General features: G+C 43.8%; 1 protein-coding gene across 1 annotated transcript in view; it reads right to left on the bottom strand.

Moving 5' to 3' along the window:
• PDE8B (phosphodiesterase 8B) overlaps nucleotides 1-22,153 on the bottom strand; it is a 262,117-nt gene extending 239,964 nt beyond the window's left edge. The window contains exon 1 of the mRNA XM_055342311.1: nucleotides 22,065-22,153. Coding sequence (XP_055198286.1) covers nucleotides 22,065-22,100 — 36 coding nt within the window. The 5' untranslated portion in view covers nucleotides 22,101-22,153. The remainder of the gene's footprint in view (nucleotides 1-22,064) is intronic.
• Nucleotides 22,154-22,698: the final 545 nt, after the last annotated feature.

Here is a 22,698-nt window from a genome sequence, read left to right as displayed (position 1 = left end):
ATAGATAACGTCAAGGTAGCTATCAAACGGTACAGAGCTGCTGTAGCATATTAACTGAAACGCTGCGTACTGGGACCAGTACCTTTCCCTGAAGGTACTGCTCAACTCTTCTGAGCAGAAGAATGGACTGCACTAGGTATACATTTTCCCTCCCAGTCCCAGAACAGCAAGAGTTCCAACATCTTCCTCAGACACAGCTCCTACTGCCAATTCTGGCTTAGTAAAAGGGGAAAAAATAATGTGTCCCTAGAATCTCCACCTAGTGTTCTCAGTGGGACTGTGTGACCTGCCCTGTTGTTGGCACAGTTCTGGTCACTGAAACATGTGGAAGTGTGCAAGTGGAGAAGAAATGGTTGACCTGAAATCTTCCCCTTGCATATCTCTGAGGCCTGAGTTCTTATTTGTAGACGTGATTTCTGGACTGATTCCCATGCCACAATTTCAGTGCATTCCAGGACTACAGCAAAGTCTACAAGCTCAGACACTGCAGATAAAAAATTTAGGTTCAAGTTACATAATAGGGCCAGAGAAACCAACATTATAAAAAAATTAAATTAAGTGAAAAAAATTCCATTACAGTCAATGTCCAAGAAATGAATCAAAAGAAAGCAAATGAAATCAGAAATTTCTTCAAAAAGTAAACCTCAGATATGTCCAGGGTCAGCTGAATGGCCTGCAAGTTTTATACTAATGTCAAATCAGACCCTATTTCAGAATTATGACCCAGAGGCACTGCAAGATTATGAACAATTAAGGTCTTTTCCCACTCTAAAATGGCACGACTCTTCCAGAACTCCTCTAAAGAAGCAGAAAATATGATTAATACATTTTGAACGATTCTTAACCAAAAAGGTTAAAACAATAGCAGCTTTCTGGTTGATCTTTAGATAACCAAACATTTCATCAACCAATCAACCTTACAGAGCTTCTGGATTCAAACTACATTCTTAATGGTGGAGCTTATTGGAAATCTAACCACCTGATAAATGAAATGAGAGAGTGTATTATGTAGCCTGGTAAAGTGGAAGGTTCATTGAACTCAGAGTGAGGAGAGCAAATCTGAAACCCACTGCTGCCTCTTATAACTGTATAATCTCGGGCAAGTCACTTAACCCCAGGGCCCCAATTTTCTAGATAACTTCCAAACTCTCTAAATCACCAACGTTTGGGGATGCTATGAAATTTTTACTTCCTTTTATTAAATTATTTTTAATTTAGAATAATGGAATCTTTGAACTGAAAGAGTGGTGTCAAACCTACAAATCAGAATCACCCTAAAGAATTTGTCAGAAATAACAACAATTCCCTGGTCCCATCTCAGAGACTTGGAACCACGGGCCAAGGACAGGTCTAGCATCTGCCAGCAAAGAAAGCGGGTCCAGTGTACCCTTTCCACAGACTCCTTTGGGATCTAGAGTAAAAGTCACAGTCTTTATAAGAGCCTACAAAACCCTACCTGATGTGGCCCCTGCCTGGCCTTTCTCAGCCCTCTTCGCTCTTGCCCTCACTTTCTCTGTACCTATACCACACTGGCCTCCTTGCAGCTTTTCCAGCAACATTTTTAGCCGGAGCTCTTCCTCTGATTGTTACTCTGTTCCATCAAATATCATATGGCTAACTCCCTCACCTCCTTTAAGTCTCTGCTCAAATGTCACCTACGCAATAACTCCTGTTTAAAATCACAACCCACATCCCTCCATTGTCTCTCCATCACTCCTGATTCCCCTCAACCTGCTCTATTTTTCCTTCTTCATGGCACTTATCACCTTCCAGCTTATTATATAATTAGCTCATCTATTATTATGCTGATTGCCTATCTTCTCCCACTAGAACAAAGGCCCTACTAGGGGATGAATTTTTTTTTGTTGTTTCTTATTCACTAAAGGATCCCAAATTCCTAGAACAGTGCCTAGCACACAGTAGGTGCTCAAATATTTGTTGAATAAATGAATTTTTTTCCTTCTTCTTCTTTTGCCTTTCTCTTAACTGTTATAATCCAAAATTGATTATTTTTTTTCTTTTAGTGAGTAGAGTTTGATGTTCTATGCTCTTTGTTTTTAAAGTCAGTTTGATCTGATCATCCTCCTCCTTTTGGTAATATACATCAGAAGAAGCCAACAGAAAAAAATAATAATTTATACAAAGATGTTTGTAACACTCTCTGCAATAGTGAAACTGGAGATAATCCTAACATCAAATACTTGGGGACTGGCTCAACAAACTGTACTAACATGTCAGAACACCACTACATCAATGTGCACAGATGAAATAATGTTAAGTTAAAAACATGGTATATGTAGATTGATTACAACTATGGAAGATGTGTATTCGTGTGTCGAAGGTGATAAGTGAATATGAAGTGACGCAGATGAGAAACAGGGGTTTTCAGTTTTCTGTCACTCTAACTTAAGATATACAATATATAAAGCAAAGCACATTTGTTTTTACATTAGTGTGCAATTTCCTGAATGCCTCATAGTAAGAAAAAATGGCTATTTCTAAGCAGGTCCTCCTCTGCCTGCATGTGCTTTGCTAGGCATACCCTAGGCTCCAAAAAATTTCATTCCATGATGTGAGGCCAAAGTCATCCATCCATCCATTCATCCATTCACTCAGCAAATATTTACTGAGTGCCTACCATGTATCAGACACTAACTTGGGAACAAGACAGAAATAGTCTCTTACATCTATGGAGTTTAGAAGATTATGGAGGGTCGGAAGGACAAACGGCGGTGAAAGTTATACGGAGATCTAAAATGTGTTGCTGTGAGAGAGAGAGAGAGAGAGAGACATGGGGGTAGGGTTGTGGACCTTTCTTGGACGAGATAACATGTAAGTTGATTCTCAGAAAACCACATCAAAGGAGCGTCATTCTTTTTCATCCATCCATCCACCCAGCTGCAATGAGAACATTGGATACCACCACTGCGAGGCCCCGGGCACCGTGAGGGTCACACGGAAGTAACAGCCTCAGTACTCGCTCTCAATTCTATCAGGAATGCAGACATACACACAGAGGAGTGTGTTCACACTTGCTTTGAAAAAAATAATCCAAGCCCAGAGAGAAAGATCGCTGTGGGTGGAAGTGATGGTAAGGAGATGGAGTATGGCTCTTGGAAGAAAGGGCAGTATTTGAATAAGTGGAAAAGACAACGTTCTAGAGAGAATAACATGGGCAAAGACCTAGAGGTGGGAGGGAGCACACACCAAATGCTTATAGAACAAAAAGTAGATAATTCGAAAGGTGTGTGGTGAAGGGGAAGAGAAGAGAATTATTTTGGCTCTGACCAGGGTAGGCTCTGACCAGGGAATCAAACACCAGATTAAGAAGTCTGGCAAAATGCTAGTTATTGGGAATCACTGGAGTTTTTCAGGAAGACTACCTTAAAAGCAAAAACTTGACTGAGCCTGGTTGCATATTCAGGAAGAACTGGTGAAGGGAGTGAAGAATGGGGATTAGTAAGGAGCTATTATGAGCCAGCGATGATGACAAAATAAAGACTGGTATGAACTGAGTCATGTCACCATCACTGCCACCACCAAACTTGTATGTGGGGGCCCTGACCTGCAATGTTGACTATATTTGGAGACGGGGCCTCTAAGAAGGTAATTAAGGTTAAATGGGGTCAGAAGGCTAAGACCCTAATCCAGTAGAATTGGTGTCCTTACAGTTAGAGGAAGGGACACCAGAGCTCACTCTTGCTCACGCGCTCCCACGCGCTCCCTCCCTCCCTCCAAAAGGCCGTGCGAGGACACAATGAAAAGGCACCATCTGCTTCAGAACTGGGGAAAATATATTTCTGTTGTTTAAACCACCCAGTCTATGGTATTTTGTTATGGTAGCCTGAGCAGACTAATACCAAGACATTGAGCTGATGGAATTCGTAAGAATAGAAAAGAAGGCAAACTCCAGAGACTTTACTGACAACGAATCCCTGGGATGAGGCACCGACTCAATGAGGGGCCAGAGAGCCAGTGAGATCAAAACCAATTCCAAAATTACCATCTTGGCTATCAACATACATATGAGAATGGGGAGCACTCCCAGGAAAAATAAGGTTTGTTTATAAAAGGGATTCTTTACCATGATTCACACTCTCTGAGGCCCAGAACCTTGGGTCTAGAAACCAGGAAGTATCCACGCAACACCACCACCGGCATTTCAGCATCACCAGAACACAGCTAGGAGGTGAGGGATAGAAGGCCTGGATCCTCTTCTGCGTTCACTGCTGGATCTCTAGCGCTCAGATCCAGAGACAGCATGGGTTCATTACCTGTTGAATGAATCACTGCCTTTTATGAAAATAACAGATTTGTCCACCTCTAGGTCCTCCACACTAACAAGTACACGCCGCCCCCCCCCCCTTTCCCAGTGTGGTTAAGAAAACAGTCTCGTCAAGACTTCCTTGGGCTTCCCTAGGGTATGGTCTACACAGGGATAAGAGTATCTTGCTTCATGGCCAGATTGCTAAATTCAGTTTTTTGATACTTCTGTTTCAAGAACAGCTTTCCAGCCCTGGGATTTTACTTCTTAACTAGTTATAGGTGCCTCAAGGCTGCAGCTCACCCAAGGGGCCTGCATTAGCACCTTCTGAGGTTCTGATGTCTTAATCCTCTCCCTTTGGCTGCTAGGGCTGTGAAAGGAGGTGTTCTATGAGGCTTTTGGCAGAAAGTCTCTTCCTTCTTGGAGTTTGACATTTGCTTAGCAGCATGGCACTTCCCGTGTTACACCATTAAACATCTCCAAGGCAACAGTAGCTGGGGACATGACTGATTACATCTTCATACCTCATATGATGTGGCTTATAATAAATTAAGTCAGATATAGGAGACTTTCCGGGGTTCTCCATACCAGCAGCTGTTAAATTTCAGCATATATCAGAAGTATCCAAAATACAAATGGCAGGGCCTGAGAATTTACATTTCTAACTAGTTCCTACATGATGTTGATGCTACTGATCCCAGGTCGCACTTTGAAAACCATTGCTATACATAAAGTAAGATATTGAAAAACAAAAGCAATGACTAAGAAAACTCCTCATCGGTGATATGTTATTTTCTGAAGCATAATATAACTTGTATTTAAACCTGAATCTTTGTTCCACAGAGGAATGTCACAAAGCACTATTGGCCACAAACTGATAAGAACTGTAAGATTGCAGATCTCAAGGAGGTCCCTCTGAGCCAGGGACTTTTAAGGACATGACTTCAATGTCCTCACCTCCCCTGGGGCCATGGGAGGAGGGGTGGGGGGCTACTTGCAGAAATAAACTGAATGCTTAAATACACACCAGCAGAAGTACGTAATTTTCAGTAGAGTGATTTTTTTTTCTTAGTATACAGCAGTCAAGCCTAGGATGACAAAAGTCCATTAACTTTTAGGAGCACTAAATAAAGTTCCAGGAAGCAGTGGCCTGGGGAGCCAGGGAAAGGAGAGAGTCTACTATAAGTACACAAAGCAGATAAAATTATTTTCAGAACATTGGTTGAATAATAATGATGGAAATGCTCACCACTTGGGAGGAAGCATACTGTGTAACAGTCTTGTACTTTACATATTCTCTCTTTGTATAAAATCTCTGCATGTATGATGTATCTCTGTATGCTTCTCTTCTTTTACCCTCTCCATATAAAATCTCTCAGCATCTCCTCTCTGTTTATATTAACCTGAACCTCCCACCTAGCATGGCTGAGTAATCACTTGCTTTCTCCTGAGCAGGGAGCCATCAAACTTTTATAGGTTATAAAAATCCTACGTAACCCTTTGTAAAAATATATATGGCTAAGGCTATATATACTGCATTTCTCACAGAGATCCAGGTGATTAGGTTTAGATCCTTCTTAATGGAGGATTTTTTAAAATTACCGACATAAACATCAGCATAAAAAGAAAAAAAACATTCTAGATTTTAGAAATGAAAATGACATGTTAGGAAAAATGTAGTATAAGAATTGTCTCTTGTTAAATTAAAAAATCAAGCCGGTATTTCAGATTTTCCTTCTCTTAACATTTTGTGAAAGCTGGAGGCCAGCCACAAAGTCCATATATTTATAAGGCATGTTAACCATTCAAGTGCAGAAAGTTCTATGAGAAATTCATAGCCCAATACAATTCAGATGGCATAAATATCTGCATTAATTATACATTTAAAATCTTCTGTTTCTCCTGTACATACAGTGGTTTAAAACATATATAGGGACTCCTGGGTGGCTCAGCAGTTAAGTGTGTGCCTTTGGCTCAGGGCATGATCCCAAGGTCCTGGGATTGAGTCCTGCATTGGGGTCCCCATGGGGAACCTGCTTCTGTCTCTGCCTTTCTCTGTGTGTCTCTCATGAATAAATAAATAAAATCTCTTAAAATATATATATATATATATATAACAATGCGTTAGAGATGCCACATCTACAAGTTATCTCCATCTTGGAAAATATAAAAAGCAAGCCTTGAATGGCCCTTCTTTGAACTCCAACCATGAGGGGCTTAGAAATTCACTGGGAAAAGGTCTGAGAGCCATTTCATAAACAAAATACTATATCAAAAAGCCACATGAGTCCCAGTTGGAGTGGGTATGTGGGAAAAGAGAATAAGGCATAGGAATCATTGTGGGAATACAGGCAGTTCTGCAATAATAAACACAAACCATGCAGTGCAGTTCTTTAAATTTATTTGAAAAAACCAATAGTTTCTTTCTTTAATTATGGAAGAAGAAAAAAGAACACAAAACATCTCAGATTATATCTTCAAATTTAATAGCAACAACTTTTGTGTAGGATGATGAATAAATATTTGTAGAACGGACTTATTTCTGGCCATGATGAAGAAACAGGGACCCAAAATTTACTTTCCTTCCACTAACAACTAGAAAATTAGATAAAACATATGAAACAACTATATTCAGACATTGGACAATAGGTAACTCAAGACTGTATACCCTGAAAGAAGAGAAATAGATGAGATAAAATATTACCTCAGCTTTCACCCTGGAGGTGCATTCCACACCTTGGAGCAGGGAAGAAATCCCAGGCAGGGTCCAGGGGTTTTGCTAAGTTGCAGTGACAGAAATCAGAGTCTGGAAAGGTGTATGTGACTAGAGTTTACAGGGCAGAGTTTCAGAGAGAGGAAGCTGTACTTACAAGGCACTCTGAGGAACATGTGAAAGTTTACTAAATACTAAGACATGCATGAATAGGATGAAATTCCACACACCAGGAAGAGAGTGACTGGAAAGCTATAAGCTGAACACTTCGCGATGCTCACAATGAAGTAAGAGCCATCAAGATCTCACCAGCCAGAGTGGAGAGTTCTTGTTGATCACTCAGGGCATTCAGTAGAGAACCCAGTGGGCCATGCCTTAAGAGTAAGGCTAAAGAATACTTAGAGAAAAGACTATTCCAGACCTACCTTTAGAAGTTTAAAAATAAGCCTTGAAAGGATCGTATTGAACCAAATTAACTTAGTTATCTCCCAGAACAAAATCCAACATTCTTCAAAGAAACAAAATCTAAACACAACGATGTAATACTCCAAATGCATAGCATACATTCAAAATTACTGGTTATGCCAACAAGCAGAAAAGTCCAATGAAAGATTACCTAGTGGAAGTAGAAATAAGAAAATTTGCAGATAAAAACGATATGCATTATTCGAGTATTGAAAGGAAAACATGAACACTGTGAAAGGAAAAACAGACGATTTTTTAAATAGAGCCTCTAGAAATGAAAAAGATGAGTTCTGAAATGAAATAGTCAATAGTCACTGACTAGGACTAAGAGCATATTAGACATTGAAAAATAAAAGATTGGTGAACTAGAAGACATGTTAAGTAAACTATTCAAATTAAAGTGGGAGAAAAAGCTAAAGAAAGACTAACAGAGCCTCAGTGATGCACAAATCTAAGAAATTCAGCAAAACTCAAGCTGGATAAACTAAAAGCACATCACACCAAGACAAAATAGAATATAATTTCTGAAAACACTGATAAAAAGAAAATCTTAAAAGGATCCAGAGAAATAGGACATAGTTTAAGTACAGAGATAAGAATACCAGACTTTTCTCATAAGAAACTATGAATGTCAGGGGCACTTGGGTGGCTCAGTAGGTTAAGTATCTGCCTTCGGCTAGGGTCATGATCCTGGGGTCCTGGGATCGAGCTCCTGCTGAGCAGGGAGCCTGCTTCTCCCTCTGCCCCTCCCCATTCCCTCACGCTCGTGCTCTCTTTCTGTCACTCTCTCAAATAAAATATTTTTTTAAAAAAGAAATTTAGAAAGCCAGAATTAAAAAGAGAGAAATCTTCAAAGTACCATAAAATGAAACTGTCAACCTATATACAGGAAAAATATCTTTCAAAAAATGAAAGTAAAAAAATGAAAGTAAATGAAGACTTTCTCAGACAAATAAAAAATTGAGAGAATTCATTACTAACAATCATTTACTATAAGAAAAGTTCTAAAAATGCTTCAGATGGAAGGAAAATGATACAAGTTAGAAATGTGACTATATCCAAATGACTGAAAAGCATTAAAATAATAAATATGAAGGTATATATGGAGTCTTTTTATTCCTTTTAAAAGATAATTAACTTCATAGCAAAATTAATAACAAAGTATTGTGGCTTTTTTGCTTTGTTTTGTTTTTAAAGAAGGAGGGGGGATGCAGAAGGAGAGGAGGAAAGACAATCCCAAGCAGGTTCCACACCCAGTGCAGAGCCTGATGCAAGGCTCAATCGTACAATCCTGAGATCTCACAAAGCTGAGATCAAGAGTCAGACACTCAACTGACTGAGCTACACAGGTGCCCCTGTATTGAGGTATTTATAAAATATATAGAGATAAAACTAATGCCAAAAATAGTATAAGGATGGGAGGGAGTACATAGAAGTATAAGATAAGATTCTTACATCATACACGAAGGAATAGAGAGTTCAATGGAATAAAGTAATGTCCAGACATAGACTAACAATTTTAGGGTTAATTAATTCTCTATCAAAGTGCCAAGATATTAATGGAGAAAGTATAGTTTCTTCAACAAATGGTGGTGGAAGACTGGACATCTATATGCCAAGAACAAATAACCCTATGCCGTTATCTCTCACCATACACAAATATAACTTGAAATGGATCTGAGAACTTAAGGAGCTAAAACTAAAAGACTTCTAGAGGTAAACTGGGGAAAAATCTTTATGAATTTGAGGTATGCAAAGATTTCTTTGAAAGAATGTAAAAAACACGAATCATAAAAGAAAAAAATTCATAGGTTGGAATTCATCAAACTTTTAAAAAGTCTTCTCCTTTAAAGATAACTTTAAAAAAATAAAAAGGCAAGCCACAGGCTAGGAGAAATATAATATATTCAAAGACTTAGGAAAAAAATAAAAGACTTAGGGACGACTGGGTGGCTCAGTGGTTGAGCTTCTGCCTTGGATTCAGGGCGTGATTCCGGGATCCGGGATTGAGTCCCGCATTGGGCTCCCTGCGAGGAGCCTGCATCTCCCTCTGTCTATGTCTCTGCCTCTCTCTGTGTCTCTCATGAATAAATAAATAAATCTTTAAAAAAACAAAAACAAAGACTTTTATCCAGAATATGTGAAGAAGTCTCACAGTCAATAATCAGAATACTTAATTTAAAAATGGGTCAATGGGCACCTGGCTCACTTAGTTGGTTAAGTAAGCATCTGTCTTGGGCTCAGGTCATGACCCCAGGACCCTGGGATAGCCAAAAGCCTGCTTCTCCCTTTCCCTCTGCCCCTTTGCCTTCACTCCATACACCCTTCCCAACTCCTACTCTCTCTCTGTCAAATAAATAGATAAAATATTTTTTAAAAATTGGATCAAAAATTTGGAATAGACACTTCACAATTTAAGACACTAAAAGGACAAAAAGGACATGAAAAAAATGTGCATCATCATTAGTCATCAGTGAAATGCAAATGAAACCACAATGAGATATCACTATACATTCACTAAAATGGCTAAAATGTAAAATACTGACCACATCAGGTTAGTTAACAAGGATGTCGAGCAACTGGAACTTTCATACATTGCTGATGGAAGTGTAAATTAACGAAATCATTTCTGGAAAACAATCTGACAATTTCTTATTAAACATACACTTACCATACAATCATGACATTTCATTCTGGGCATCCACCCCAGAGAAATGAAAACACATGCCCCCAGATTTGTCCATAGCAGCTTTTTAAATAACAGCCAAAAAACGGAAACAAGCCAAATGCTCACTAGCAGGTGAATAAAAACATTGTGATACATCCATAAAATAGAATACTATTCAATGATAAAATATGACAAACTACTAATACAAATAGTAATGGGGGAAATCTCAAAATCATTAAAGGAGATAGAAGAAAACAGACACTAAGGGCTACATGTATGATTTCACTGATATGAAACTCTAAAAAAGATAAATCTAGCCTATTGGAATAAAAATATTAGTTACTAGTTGGGGACTATGGTTGGTGCTGAGAATTGACTGGGAAGGGGTATAAGGGACAGGGCGATAGAACTGTTCTATATCTAGATTGTGGTAGCAAATATATGGACATACTATGTGATTATATACTTTATCAAGACATACTTTAAAAGTATATATGTTACACTAATAATGAAGCAGCAGAAAGAGAAATTAAGAAAACAATTCCATTTATGATTGTACCGAAAATAATAAAATACCTAGGAATAAACTTAATCAAGGAGGTGAAAGATTTGTACACAGAAAAGTATAAAACTCTAATTAAAGAAATTGAAGATGACACAAAGGAAAAATATTCCATGCTTATGTATTAGAACAAGATATTGTTAAAATGTCCTTAATACTCCAAGCAGTCTACACATTTAATGCAACCCCTATTAAAACACCAACAGCATTTTTCGCAGAACTAAAACAAACAGCCCTAAAATTTAATGGAAGCACAAAAGAACCTGAATAGCCAAAGCAATCTTGAAAAAGAAAAACAAAGCTGCAAGTACCACAATTCCAGATTTCAAATTATACTACAAAGCTGTAGTAATCAATACAGTATGGTACTGGCACAAAAAAAGACACACAGATCAATAGAACAGAATATAGATCCCAGAAATAAACCCAGTTATATGGTCAATTCATTTTCCACAAAGGAGGCAAGAATAGGCAATGGAAAAGAGACAGTCTCTTCAACAAATGGTGTTGGGAAAACTGAGCCACTTTCTTACACCACACACACAAAAAATTTTTTTTAATGGATTAAAGACCTAAGTGTGAGACCTGAAACCATAAAAATCCTAGAAGAGAGCACAGGCAGTAATTTCTCTGAAACTGATTGTAGCAACTTTTTTCTAGATATGTCTCCTGAGGCAAGGAAAATAAAAGCAAAAATAAACTACTGGGACTGCATCAAAATAAAAAGCTTCCATACAGCAAAAGAAAGAATCAACAAAACTAAAAGGCAAACTACTGAATGGGCAAAGATATTTGCAAATCAGCATATCTGATAAAGGGTTGCCTTTATTTTTTTTAATTTTTATTTATTTATGATAGTCAGAGAGAGAGAGAGAGAGAGAGAGGCAGAGACATAGGCAGAGGGAGAAGCAGGCTCCATGCACCTGGAGCCCGACGTGGGATTCGATCCCGGGTCTCCAGGATCGCGCCCTGGGCCAAAGGCAGGCGCCAAACCACTGCGCCACCCAGGGATCCCAAGGGTTGCCTTTATATCCAAAATATATAAAGAAATTATAAAATTCAACACTTCCCAAAACAATCCAATTAAAAATGGGCTGAAGACATGGACAGAAGAAGAACAAAGAAGACATCCAGGTGGCCAACAGATACATGAAAAGATGCTCAACATCACTCATCATCAGGGAAATACAAATCAAAACTCCAATGAGGTATCAACTCACACCTGTCAGAAGAGCTAAAATCAAAGCCACAAGAAACAAGTGTTGGTGAGGATATAGAAAAAAGGAACCCTCTTGTACTGTTGGTGGGATTGCAAATTGGTATAGCCATTGTGGAGAACTTTATGGAGGCTCCTCAAAAAGTTAAAAATAGAAGTATTCTATGATCCAGCAATTGCACTACTAGGTATCTACTAAAAGGATACAAAAACACTATTTCAAAGTGATCTGTATCTATACCTATATAGATATATCATGGAATATTACTCAGCCATAAAAAAGAATGAAATCTTGTCCTTTGCAATGACATGGACGGAGCTAAGAGTATTATGTTAAGTGAAACAAGGCAGAGAAACCCAAATACCATATGATTTCATTCATATGTGGAATTTAAAAAACAAAACAAGTGAACAAAGGAAAAAGAGAGAGAAAGATAGAAACCAAGAAACAGATTCTTAACTATAAAGAACAAACTGATGGTAACCAGAGGGGAGGTGGGTGAGGGGGTTAGTGAAATAGGTGATGGGGATTAAGGAGTGCACTTGCGATGAGCACTGGGTGATGTGAGGAATTGTTAAATCACTATATTGTACACCTGAAACTAATACAGTACCATATGCTAACTACACTGGAATTAAAATCTTAAAAATTTTATGGTGTGTATTTTATTGTATATAAATAATACCTAAAGTTTTTTTTTAATTTTCAGCATTTGCCTGATATTATGAACTGCAATATGTCCTCCAAAATTCTTTTTTTTTAAGATTTTATTTATTTATTCATGAGAGACACAGAGAGAGAGAGGCAGAGACACAGGCAGAAGAAGAAGCAGGCTCCATGCAGGGAGCCAGATGCAGGACTCGATCCCGGGACTCCAGGATCAGGCCCTGGGCCGAAGGCGGCGCTAAACCGCTGAGCCTCCCGGGCTGCCCAAAATTCTTAAGTTGTAGCCTTAACCTCCAATGTGGCTGTATTTGGAAATAGGACTTTTAGGGAGGTGATTAAGGCTAAATGTGGCCATAAGGGCCCAATAGTACTGGTGTTCTTATAAAATGAGGAAACCCCCCCCCCATATGGTTTTTCACAATGGCTGCACCAATTTGCATTCCTACCAACAGTGCAAGAGGGTTCCTTTTCTCCCCATCCTCACCAACACTAGTTGTTTCTTGTGGTCTTGAGCACACAGAGAAGATACCATGTGAGGACACAGTGAGAAGGCAGCCATTCACAAGCCATGAAAAGCAGTCTCACAGAAACCAACCCTAAAGTCACCTTGATCTGGGGCTTCTAGCTTTCAGAAATGTGAGAAAGTAAATATCTGTGTTCTAGCAACCCAGCCTGCAATATTTTGTTACAGCAGCCCGAGTAACACACCTGAGCATCAAGCATAAGACAATAATTAAACTCATCAATCCTTACTAATCATATTATTCTTAGGACTGTTATATCTTTCGCTCACTGAAGCTTTTCTAGAATACATATTGAGAGATCAGCAGTTGCTTTAATTCGGTAAAAGGTCTTCACCAACAGGTAGCCAACATATCAGAGAGCTGGTTTATGTGTTAGACCTGAAGTGATGATGGGAACACAACTTTCAGGCCTGTAAGAGCAACCACTAAAACCAGACAGACATTTTTGGGGCCAAGCAAGAGGAGACAGACTGTAGGAGCATCTCGGTCACATCCCAGTTGTGTGTCAGATCTGATATTAGTGAAAGAATTGCTTTCTCTTGGCTTTTTGTTGAGCCTCACTTGGCACTGACACAAAAACCATAAATTGTGGGCTTCTCTCTTTTTTTTTCTCTACCATCTCATTTATTAAATGAATTTCTGAAACCAGTGATTCCATTGGTTCTCATCTTTCCACTGATCATGGTTCAGTTATCGAGAGCAATAATTTTTAGCTGACAAACTATGATCCATCCTTCTCCTTTAAAAATATCTTAGGGGAATTCAAATCTGGTTATAAAGAAAGGCTTCTAAGGGGAGGTGAGCCTTTATTCTGACCTTGGCTTATTGAGAAGAGCTGTCACAATCAATGCCTAGCCTCGTATCTCCCTTGAAGGCTCTCTCTTCCAGGAAAACCAAGGGCAAGAACTTAGCCAGACCATGGTCACTCTCAATATCAGCCCCAATCATCAGAGTTGAATTCATGAAAAATTCATTAGAATACAAAAGGACAGGGGCCAGGAAGCAAAGACTAAAGACTTATGACAAAAACTGACACCATGTTAGTGGTGCAAGGGGTCTAAGGGACATCCTAAAGTTATCTTAGAGTCTTTCTCACTCCATCTCCTATCTGTCTGCAAATCTTGTTAATTTTACTTAAAACTGAATTCAGAATCTGACCATCATTCCCCATCTTCATGTAGGTCTGAGCCACCACATCTCTCACCTGGATATTGTGATGCCTCCTAGCAGGTGCCTTAGCTTCATCCTGACTCCCCTCGGGCTCTTCTCAGTGAGGCAGTGGTTTGGGGGATCCCCCACCACCACCAGTTGAAGTCAGATTCCATCACTCCCCTCTCGCTAGGTCTTTATAGCAGGTCTCAAATGTCAGGCCTCCATGACCTGGCTGGCCTCGGTCTCTACTGCCATCCCCTTGCTCATGCCCTCCTTGCCACACTGGCCTTCTTGCTGCACCTTGATCTCTTGAACATGCAGGGTCTTTGCATCTGCTATTCCTCCCGCTTGGAATGTGCTTTTTAACTAGCCACATGGCTTCCTTCGGGCCTCAGCTCAAATGTTCCCTTTCCCAGGGAAGCCTTCTCTGACCACCTGATTTAGCAAAGAAGCATTCCCTGTCCCATCCTGGGGAGTCCGTATCGCCCTTTCCTGCTTTACCTTTCTCCCTATCTTTCCCTAGTTTCTCCCTAGGGCGCTTTCTCCCTAGCACAGATGGCCAGCTGACCTTCTTTCTCTCTAATTTTCATTCTTTACCTTCTTCCCACACCAGAAAGTAAGTTCCAAGAAGAGAAAACTGTCTGGCACATGTTGGATGCTCAGTAGTTACTTGTTGCACGAGCAATGGAAACCTGCCCCTTCTACAGAGGAGAAGTTACAGGGAAGAAGTGACCACCCTGGCAGTCTGCATCCTCCCCTGCTGCTCACAGCTCTTAGCGACCTCCAGATCCTGCATGGACAGAGACAGAGAAAAGGCCTGCGACCAAGCACGTGCCCCTACACACAGGGCTTGGGGAAGGAACAGGAGGGCTAGCTACACCTGGACCAGGTTAGAGAGAACATGTAGGTCTGTGAGGCAGGTAGGGGCCCATGATGCAGTGGTCTCTGAGCACCCCGCCCCTCCTCCTGAGAGCTACGCTCTCCACCGGTGCTTCTCACCAGTGGACTGACCAGACTGGTCCAGCATGACAAGATGTTGATTCTCTCAGCCCTCATTTCACCAAACTGAGACATCTGTGATTACACAAAACATCATCACTTTGCGTGTCACTAAGAAAAACATGCTGCCCATTAAACTATGACATTATGGTCTAATGACAGTACTAGAAGATACAGTTGGTCCCACTAGCCTCTCACAGTTTTGAATGTCTTCATCTATACTGATGGATTAGGTCATTTCTCCTGCCTTTAGTTTAGTTATTTGACATGTGATAGGTAATCCTTCGGCACATATCTCAATAACAAAGCATAAATCTAGCTTTCTGTACTTGGGGTTATCTTTTCTTTACTGAACACCCTTGGCTGCTACTTTACAAAAACAAACAAAACAAAGCTGAAACTGCATCATCCTCCAATGACAAACATTTGCTTTATCAATATCAAATTTATACCCCATTCTCTATTTCCTTGACTACCTGCGTAGCTGTGTAAACAGTAACTTTTTGTTTCAGTGCTGAATCACAGTGTAACCTTTTTGAAGTCATCTTAATCAGCAATTAAACTCAACCTGTGGATTATCAACAATCCACCCACCTGAACCGAAAAGTTGAAAATATCAGAAGTTAAAACTGAGTAAATACATCTGCAGGTAATGACAAGCACATCACAACTGTTGCCCGGCCCACAGCAATTTAGAAGGTGCTGAGACTCCCACCCCCACCCCCCAGGGATGGCGGTCACAGACTCAGACTGCTAATTGACACACAGGGCTTCAGAACAGGAAATACAGGGTGACAGTGTCGGCTACCTCATGGCAAGGCTGTCAGCTACCCCTGATGCAGAGTCTTGGCCTCCATGCACCACGTGGGGAATGCACATGCTGGCTAGGAAGAGTGCGTGGCTCACCTTGCCCCAGAAAAGCCACTGTCCTGGTCTCCTACTGGCTTGTGTACTGCTCCAGGCCTGTGGGCCCAGAGCCCACGACGGCTCCAGGCTCTCCCACCCCTGGTGCAGGCCCAGGAATCTAGAGTTTCCCAATAATCAATACAGATCATCCACCCCAGCAGTAGGGCAATCCACGCTTATCATAATTCCTAATGTTTCCAAGGGAAAGATGCTGTCAGAAGGAAAGTTGGCAACTGTCCTTCCAGGCCCATCACTGGGCAAAGGTTCCAGGCCTGGCTCTCAGGCACTGACAGAAAGACACCCCCTGATTCTGGGGCCAGTAGAATGGGAAAGGGAACGTCTCAGAAAAACCAAAGTGCTGCTTTTACATACTGCTTTAACAGTTTGAGGCAACTAGGGGAGAATTGCCTCGACAGAAATGGGGAGAATAAAGGGCGACTTAAGGGGATAGTCCCTCGTGTTCCCTTTCAGTTCACAGACCTAACTGTGAAACTGTGTGACCTAAACGTGTGTGAGCTATTGGGAGGTTTACGGTGGTCACATGATCACTCTCCTCCTGAGGCACACATGCCTCCCTGGAAGCCCCAGAGCTCAAGCAGCAGGCCTCTGGCTTGTCTGTGCCCTGAGGGTGCAGTCGGAGACATCACAGGGTGCCTGAAGGGCTCCAGAAACCCCTGAAGTCGCACAGAATAGAGGCCATCACTTTGACCCCCTGGTATGTGCCACACACTCACATATTTTAGCTCACTAGTTCCCCCCGCTAACCCTATAAGTACTATTCTTCCCATTTTACAGACGAGGGAACATTGCTGGTAACGGGCAGGCTGGGATTAGGGCTCAGGCAGCCGGCTTCAGGATTCAGGCTTTCAACCACCGTGCTCATCACCTCACCCACAGCCACTGTCTCACGTTAAATCCAACGTCACTAGCAAAAGGTTACTTGATGCAAGTAGTCACACGGGGTCACTTTAAAACAATGCCCAGGGAATTCAGAAAAACAACACTTTGGGTTGGTCAGTAGGCGAGGATGAGAAGTGGAGTGACAGGTGGCTCTGTGATGTGGCTTCAGAAACACTCCGGCCTCCTCAAGCAAAAACAGGGTGACTGCATCTCAGAATGGGCCACAGTGACCGAGACAGTGGATTATGGGCTGACTTGTTTCCCCAAAGGTTGAATTATGTTGAATTCCTAGTGCCCCTCCCCCCGCCACAGAACGTAACCGTATTTCCATGGGCCTTTAGAGATCATCAACATTAACCCAGTTTATTAGGCTGGATGCCAATACAGAACATTGATGCCCTTACAAAAAGAAATTCTGGGGGGTGCCACTTGATTAAGCATTGGATGCTTGATTTCGGCTCAGGTCAGGGTCTCAGGGTGGTGAGATCAAGCCCTACATTAAGTCCTGTGCTTAGTGGGAGAGCGCTTGAGATTCTGTCTTCCCTCCCTGTGCCCCTCCCACTGCACACATGCACCTGCTTGCTCTCTCTACCTTCCTCTCTCAAACAAATAAATCTTTTTAAAAAAAAATTTTTTTTAAGAGATTGTGACACAGACACACAGAAGATCAAGTGAAGATGCAGGGAAAAGATGGTGAAGGGGAGCAGAATGCGCTACCCCAAAATACGCCTCTTTAGCATAAGGATTATTTTGAGCGGATTATTTCTTAAGGAACTGCAGACACAAAAGAAGGTCTGAAAACAGAGTAGCAGTTAGCCTTTTGTACGGGGAATTTACATGAGAAAGGGATCTTGTACCAGGAAGAAAGCTATTACCAGAGAGAACTTTCCTCTGAAAGACTTATCTGCAGGGCAACCTTTGTTTACCAAACAACCACTTTTCTTACCTTCCCTTGAATTGCCTTTTCCCCTTGGAAACCCCAGACTCCTTTCCCTTTCCTTAAACTCAGGATACTATATAAGCTGCAATCACGTGGCCACCTTTTGACAAGTCTCGTATCTTTGTGGGGCCCCAGGATGTGCGTAAGTATGTGTACATGATTAAAAACGGGTTTTTCTGCTGTAGATCTGTTTTTTTACTTCAGGGGGCAGGGTCTCAGCCAAGAACCTAAAAAGACAGAGGGAAAATTATTTTCCTCCTCTACGGTGGCCACCTACAAGCCAAGGAGAGAGACCCTCAGAAGAAATCAACCCTGCTGACATCTTGATGTAGGCCTTGTAGCCTCCGGAACTGTAAGAAAATTAATTTCTGTTGTTTAAGCCACTCAGCCTGTGGTACTTTGTCATGACAGCTCTAGCAAACTAATACACAATGCTAGGTATTTATCATACCCTTTCCTCTTTCTGGACATAGGAAAACATTTTCTACCCTCCCTCCATTGGGGTGAGGTCCCTGTGACTAGTTGTGACCAAAAGACCATAAATAAAAGAAAAACGCTTCATTCCTGGGCTGAGGCCCTTAACGGCAGGTGTTAATTACTCATGGTCCTTCTCCTCCTCTATTGCCCTGGGACCAGGAAGACAGTATGTTCTAGATAATGCAGTTATCAGATGACAAAGCTCCTGTCGGCATGGCTCCCTCAGTGACTATGTGGGGCAGAGCACTCTGTTAACCTGCTTTGGTCATATAATATAAGAAATAAATAAACTTTTTTTTAAGCCACCGAGGTTTCAGGGTTAACTTGTGATTGCAGCATAGGCTAGCCTCCCCTCACCTCATACAGCCTCAGAAAAGATAGACTACCAAAAACATGAGGACTTCATGTGCCATTAGGTGAAACCATATTACATTTTTGTTTTTGTAGGTAAAAATGCTCACATATGTATGATTTCATTTGTTCAACCTCTAATTGCACATATTTGCATAAACAACCTTAGAACCAACAAGTTGTAACCACCTCTAGTTTACAAATAATACAGGTGAGGCCCATTCAGATTCCTGGCTCACCAAAGCCCAGAAACATGTTAGCGGAAGAACTGGACTCCAAACCAAAAATTATATTTCTTTTTGTGACGGCAAGTTGGCAATATCTATCAAAAAGTACTTATCAAATGGTAAGCATGCTCTTTCACCTAGCAATTCTCCCGCTAGGAATTTACTGACCAGAAATATCTGTACAAATGAGCAGAAATATTTAAATAAGAAGATACACTATGCTAGCAATATGTATGATTGTGAAAATACAGAAATAATCTAAGTGCCCACTTAATGGGAATTGGTTAAATAAATTATGGTTCATCCATAATCTCAAATCTACATAGTTAAAAAAGTTCACATGTAAAAAAAAAAGTTCACATGTTTGGCCCACATGACAAAATACCCAAATCATATTATATAGAAGCATCCTGATAAAAAGTAGGGAAAAAGAGTAAATCAGCCTTCATGAAAGATCTCTTAATCTCCATGCACATGTATCTAGTACCTGACATTTGGTAGACACTTTTTGCCCTCCCAACCCTCTCTTGCATTTTGCTTGAATCATTGTAAATAAACCCAAGTAGGTGATCCAACTCTACTACCTACCAGCTGTAGGATATCAGGCCAGAAGTTCCCACTCTCACACCTATAAAAACTGAAAGAAAGAATAGCGCTTCCTTCCAAAGGTGTTGATAAGATTACATTACACCATGTACATCAGGTGCTTAGAAGGATGCCTGGCCCATAGTAAGTGCTTAGCAGATATTTACCATTATGGTCACGGTAATGAAGATGCTAGTCATCCCTGGAACTGGAAGAAACAAGGTTTCTTGCAGTTTGTTTTGTATGTGCTTATGCTTTCTTTTACCTCTTTAAATATATATATATATATATATATACATATATATATATATATATAGTAAGAAAACATAATAAGTCATTCTGCTCATTTCCCTTCCTGAAATTAAATAAAAAGACAAACTTTTTAAAGCAGTGCTTATCCCAATAAACTCTAGCAACGTTAGGTGTTCTAATATTTAATGTGGCTTCTAAAGACAATATCATTATTTCATTACCAAACCGGTAAACTGCTTTTCTGAGGAGTTAATAACAATAGAGTCATCCCCAGGTAAATAAAGTGTTTATCATGGTTAACGTAAAGTACCTGCACTAGATGTGCAGCACACCTGCCCTCTTCTGCTGAGGGATCAGCTTGGGGTTTCTCCTCTCCTGGTTTCTGAAACACTGTACTGACAGCAAGGGTCTTTCAAACGCACAGAAAGGGCCTTCCACGTGACCACACTCTAACTTAAACGGGACTTTCTATTTGAAGTCCTACCCAGCGCATTTTAAGTATTAACCAACCGGGCTTATCTCCACAGACCTTAAGCCTAAGAGTGTGCCTCTATAAACAGACTGCAATTAAAATTCAATTCACCCACGATTCCCCCACCATTCTGATCCAGTACCTCTTCAGTCCCTGGATGCTCTGGGAACTAAGTCTAAAGCAGGATGCAAAGCACTAGTGAGCATTTGTAGGCTAAGCTTGGCATCTTGCTGCTACAGTGGGCCCCAGGATTAAAGGTTCTTTCTGAGCTTATTGTAGGGGCTGAGTCCCGGCTTTTGCGGAGCTTCCCCAAAGTTTCACAGCTGGTCAGTGTCACCCTAAGGCTGGAACCCAGGACTGGCTTCCCAGTGAATGCTCTCTCCACTGCTGACGGATTATCATTCTCCCGTTTCTGCTTCTTGGAAAACCGAGCAAAGTTAAAATAGCTCATTGGAGGTCAGAGGGGCAGGTGATGACATCCCAGGTGATGACCTCCCGGAGGGCGTCCTCAGCCTCCCCGCCCCCACCGGCCTGTGTCGATGTTTTGGTCGGGGAGAGTGTCTCTTCTAGGCGGGTACCGGGCGTGTAACTTCAGGTTGTGCCACCCGCGGCCCGCGGGGCCGGCGCCCACGCCTCGGGGCGGCCGCAGCAGGTGCCGCGGGCGTGCCTCTCCTGCAACCCGCCCGCCCTCGCCCGCCGCCGCTGCCCGGCGGCCTTTCTTCCTGGGGTTGGCGACTTGGCCGCGGGGGCCGGCGTCAAACTGAACCAGTTGGGCCAATTCTGAAGCCGAAAGGACGAGCGGGGCTGGTCGTGGGGTACCTGCGGGCACCCGCCCGCCCATCTCCTGCACCAGCCGGGCCGCGCCTCCTCGGTCCTAGCGACGGGGCGCACTGGGGGGCACCTGGCGCCCGCGGTGGCCCCGCTCCGAGCTGCTCCCGGGCCTGCGGACGCCTCCCACCCGCCCCCTCCTACGCCCGGCGCGGGAGCGGTCCTGGCACCCACAGCCCGTCCCCACCCCCCCGGAGGCGGGCGCTTTGAAGCTCAGGCGCGCTGTGCGTGGCCGCGGGCACCGTCCCGGAGCCGCCGCGCGGTGACAGCGGGAGCCCCGCGTCGCGGAGGCCGGGGAGCCGCGGGAGGGCGCGGGGGCTTCTCGCGCAGGACTCCCTGCCTTGCTCCCGGTGGCCGGGCTACTGGGGGGTGGCTTCCCGGGAGGCAGGGGCGCGGGGGGCTCGGGGTGCCGCAGGGGCGGGGGGCGCGGGAGTCTGGGGGTGCCGCAGGGGCGGGGGGCGCGGGGGGCACAGGGAGCTGGGGTGCAGCAGGGGCGGGAGGCTCGGGGGGCACAGGGCCTGGGGTGCAGCAGGGGCGGGAGGCTCGGGGTGCAGCAGGGGCGGGGGGTGAGGGGGGCACAGGCGGCTGGGAGTGCAGCAGGGGCGGGGGGCGCGGGGGCCTGGGGATGCCGCAGGGGCGGGAGGCTCGGGGTGCAGCAGGGGCAGGGGGCGCGGGGGGCACGGGGTCCAGCAGGGGTGGGGATCGCGGGGGGCTCGGGGTGCAGCAGGGGCGGGGGCGCGGGGCGCGGGGTGCCGCAGTGGCGGGGCGCGGGGTGCCGCAGTGGCGCGGGGCGCGGGGGCTGGGGTGCCGCAGGGGCGGGGGGCGCGGCGGCCGGCGGTGCTGCGAGCGGGCCCCGGGGAGGCCGGGAATGGGGCGGGGGCGCGCGAGGGGCTCACCTGGCGGGCGCCCGGCGGGCAGCGCCTGTGCTCCATGCGGGCGGCGGGCACGGCTGCCGCCCCGCCCCGCGCCCCGCGGCCCTTGAGGGTCTGGCCGTCCGGGGGCCTCGGCCGGCGCCTGAGCCTCTTAGAGCCCGCGCTCCCCCGGCGCGCCCCGGGCGGGCGGGTGCCTGGGTCCTAGCGCCCTCCCGGGGGCGGAGCCCCGACTGCGAGCCGGCCTGGCGCCCCCCTAACAGGCCGGCGCCCGGCCCGAGGGCAGTGGACGCCCGCGCGGCCCCGCCGGGCGCTGCCGGAGACCGGGGCTCCCACAGCCCGCTCTCTCCCGCTCGCGCCCGCCAGGAAAACACTGAAGAAGCTGACTTGCCTCATTCTGCACCAAATTCGTGTATGGTGCGATTTTAAAGAGATTCTAAGATCAGAGACCTTAGCATTATTAACACGCCCAACGTAGCATAAAGAAATGAATCGGGACGCCGGGCGCGCCCAGCGCTGCAGCACCTGCCCGCCTGCGGCCAAGGGGCACCCCGGGGCCGGGGTCCAGTCCGCGTCGGGCTCCCTCTGCCTGGCTCTCTGCCCCTCTCGGTGTCTCTCATGAATAAATCAATAAAAATAAATAAAATATGATTCGTCCTCA

The sequence above is a fragment of the Nyctereutes procyonoides genome, unplaced genomic scaffold (genome assembly GCF_905146905.1).
Source record: "Nyctereutes procyonoides isolate TBG_1078 unplaced genomic scaffold, NYPRO_anot_genome, whole genome shotgun sequence".
NCBI classification, from domain to species: domain Eukaryota; kingdom Metazoa; phylum Chordata; class Mammalia; order Carnivora; family Canidae; genus Nyctereutes; species Nyctereutes procyonoides.
This window is presented reverse-complemented; position numbering and strand designations above follow the sequence as displayed.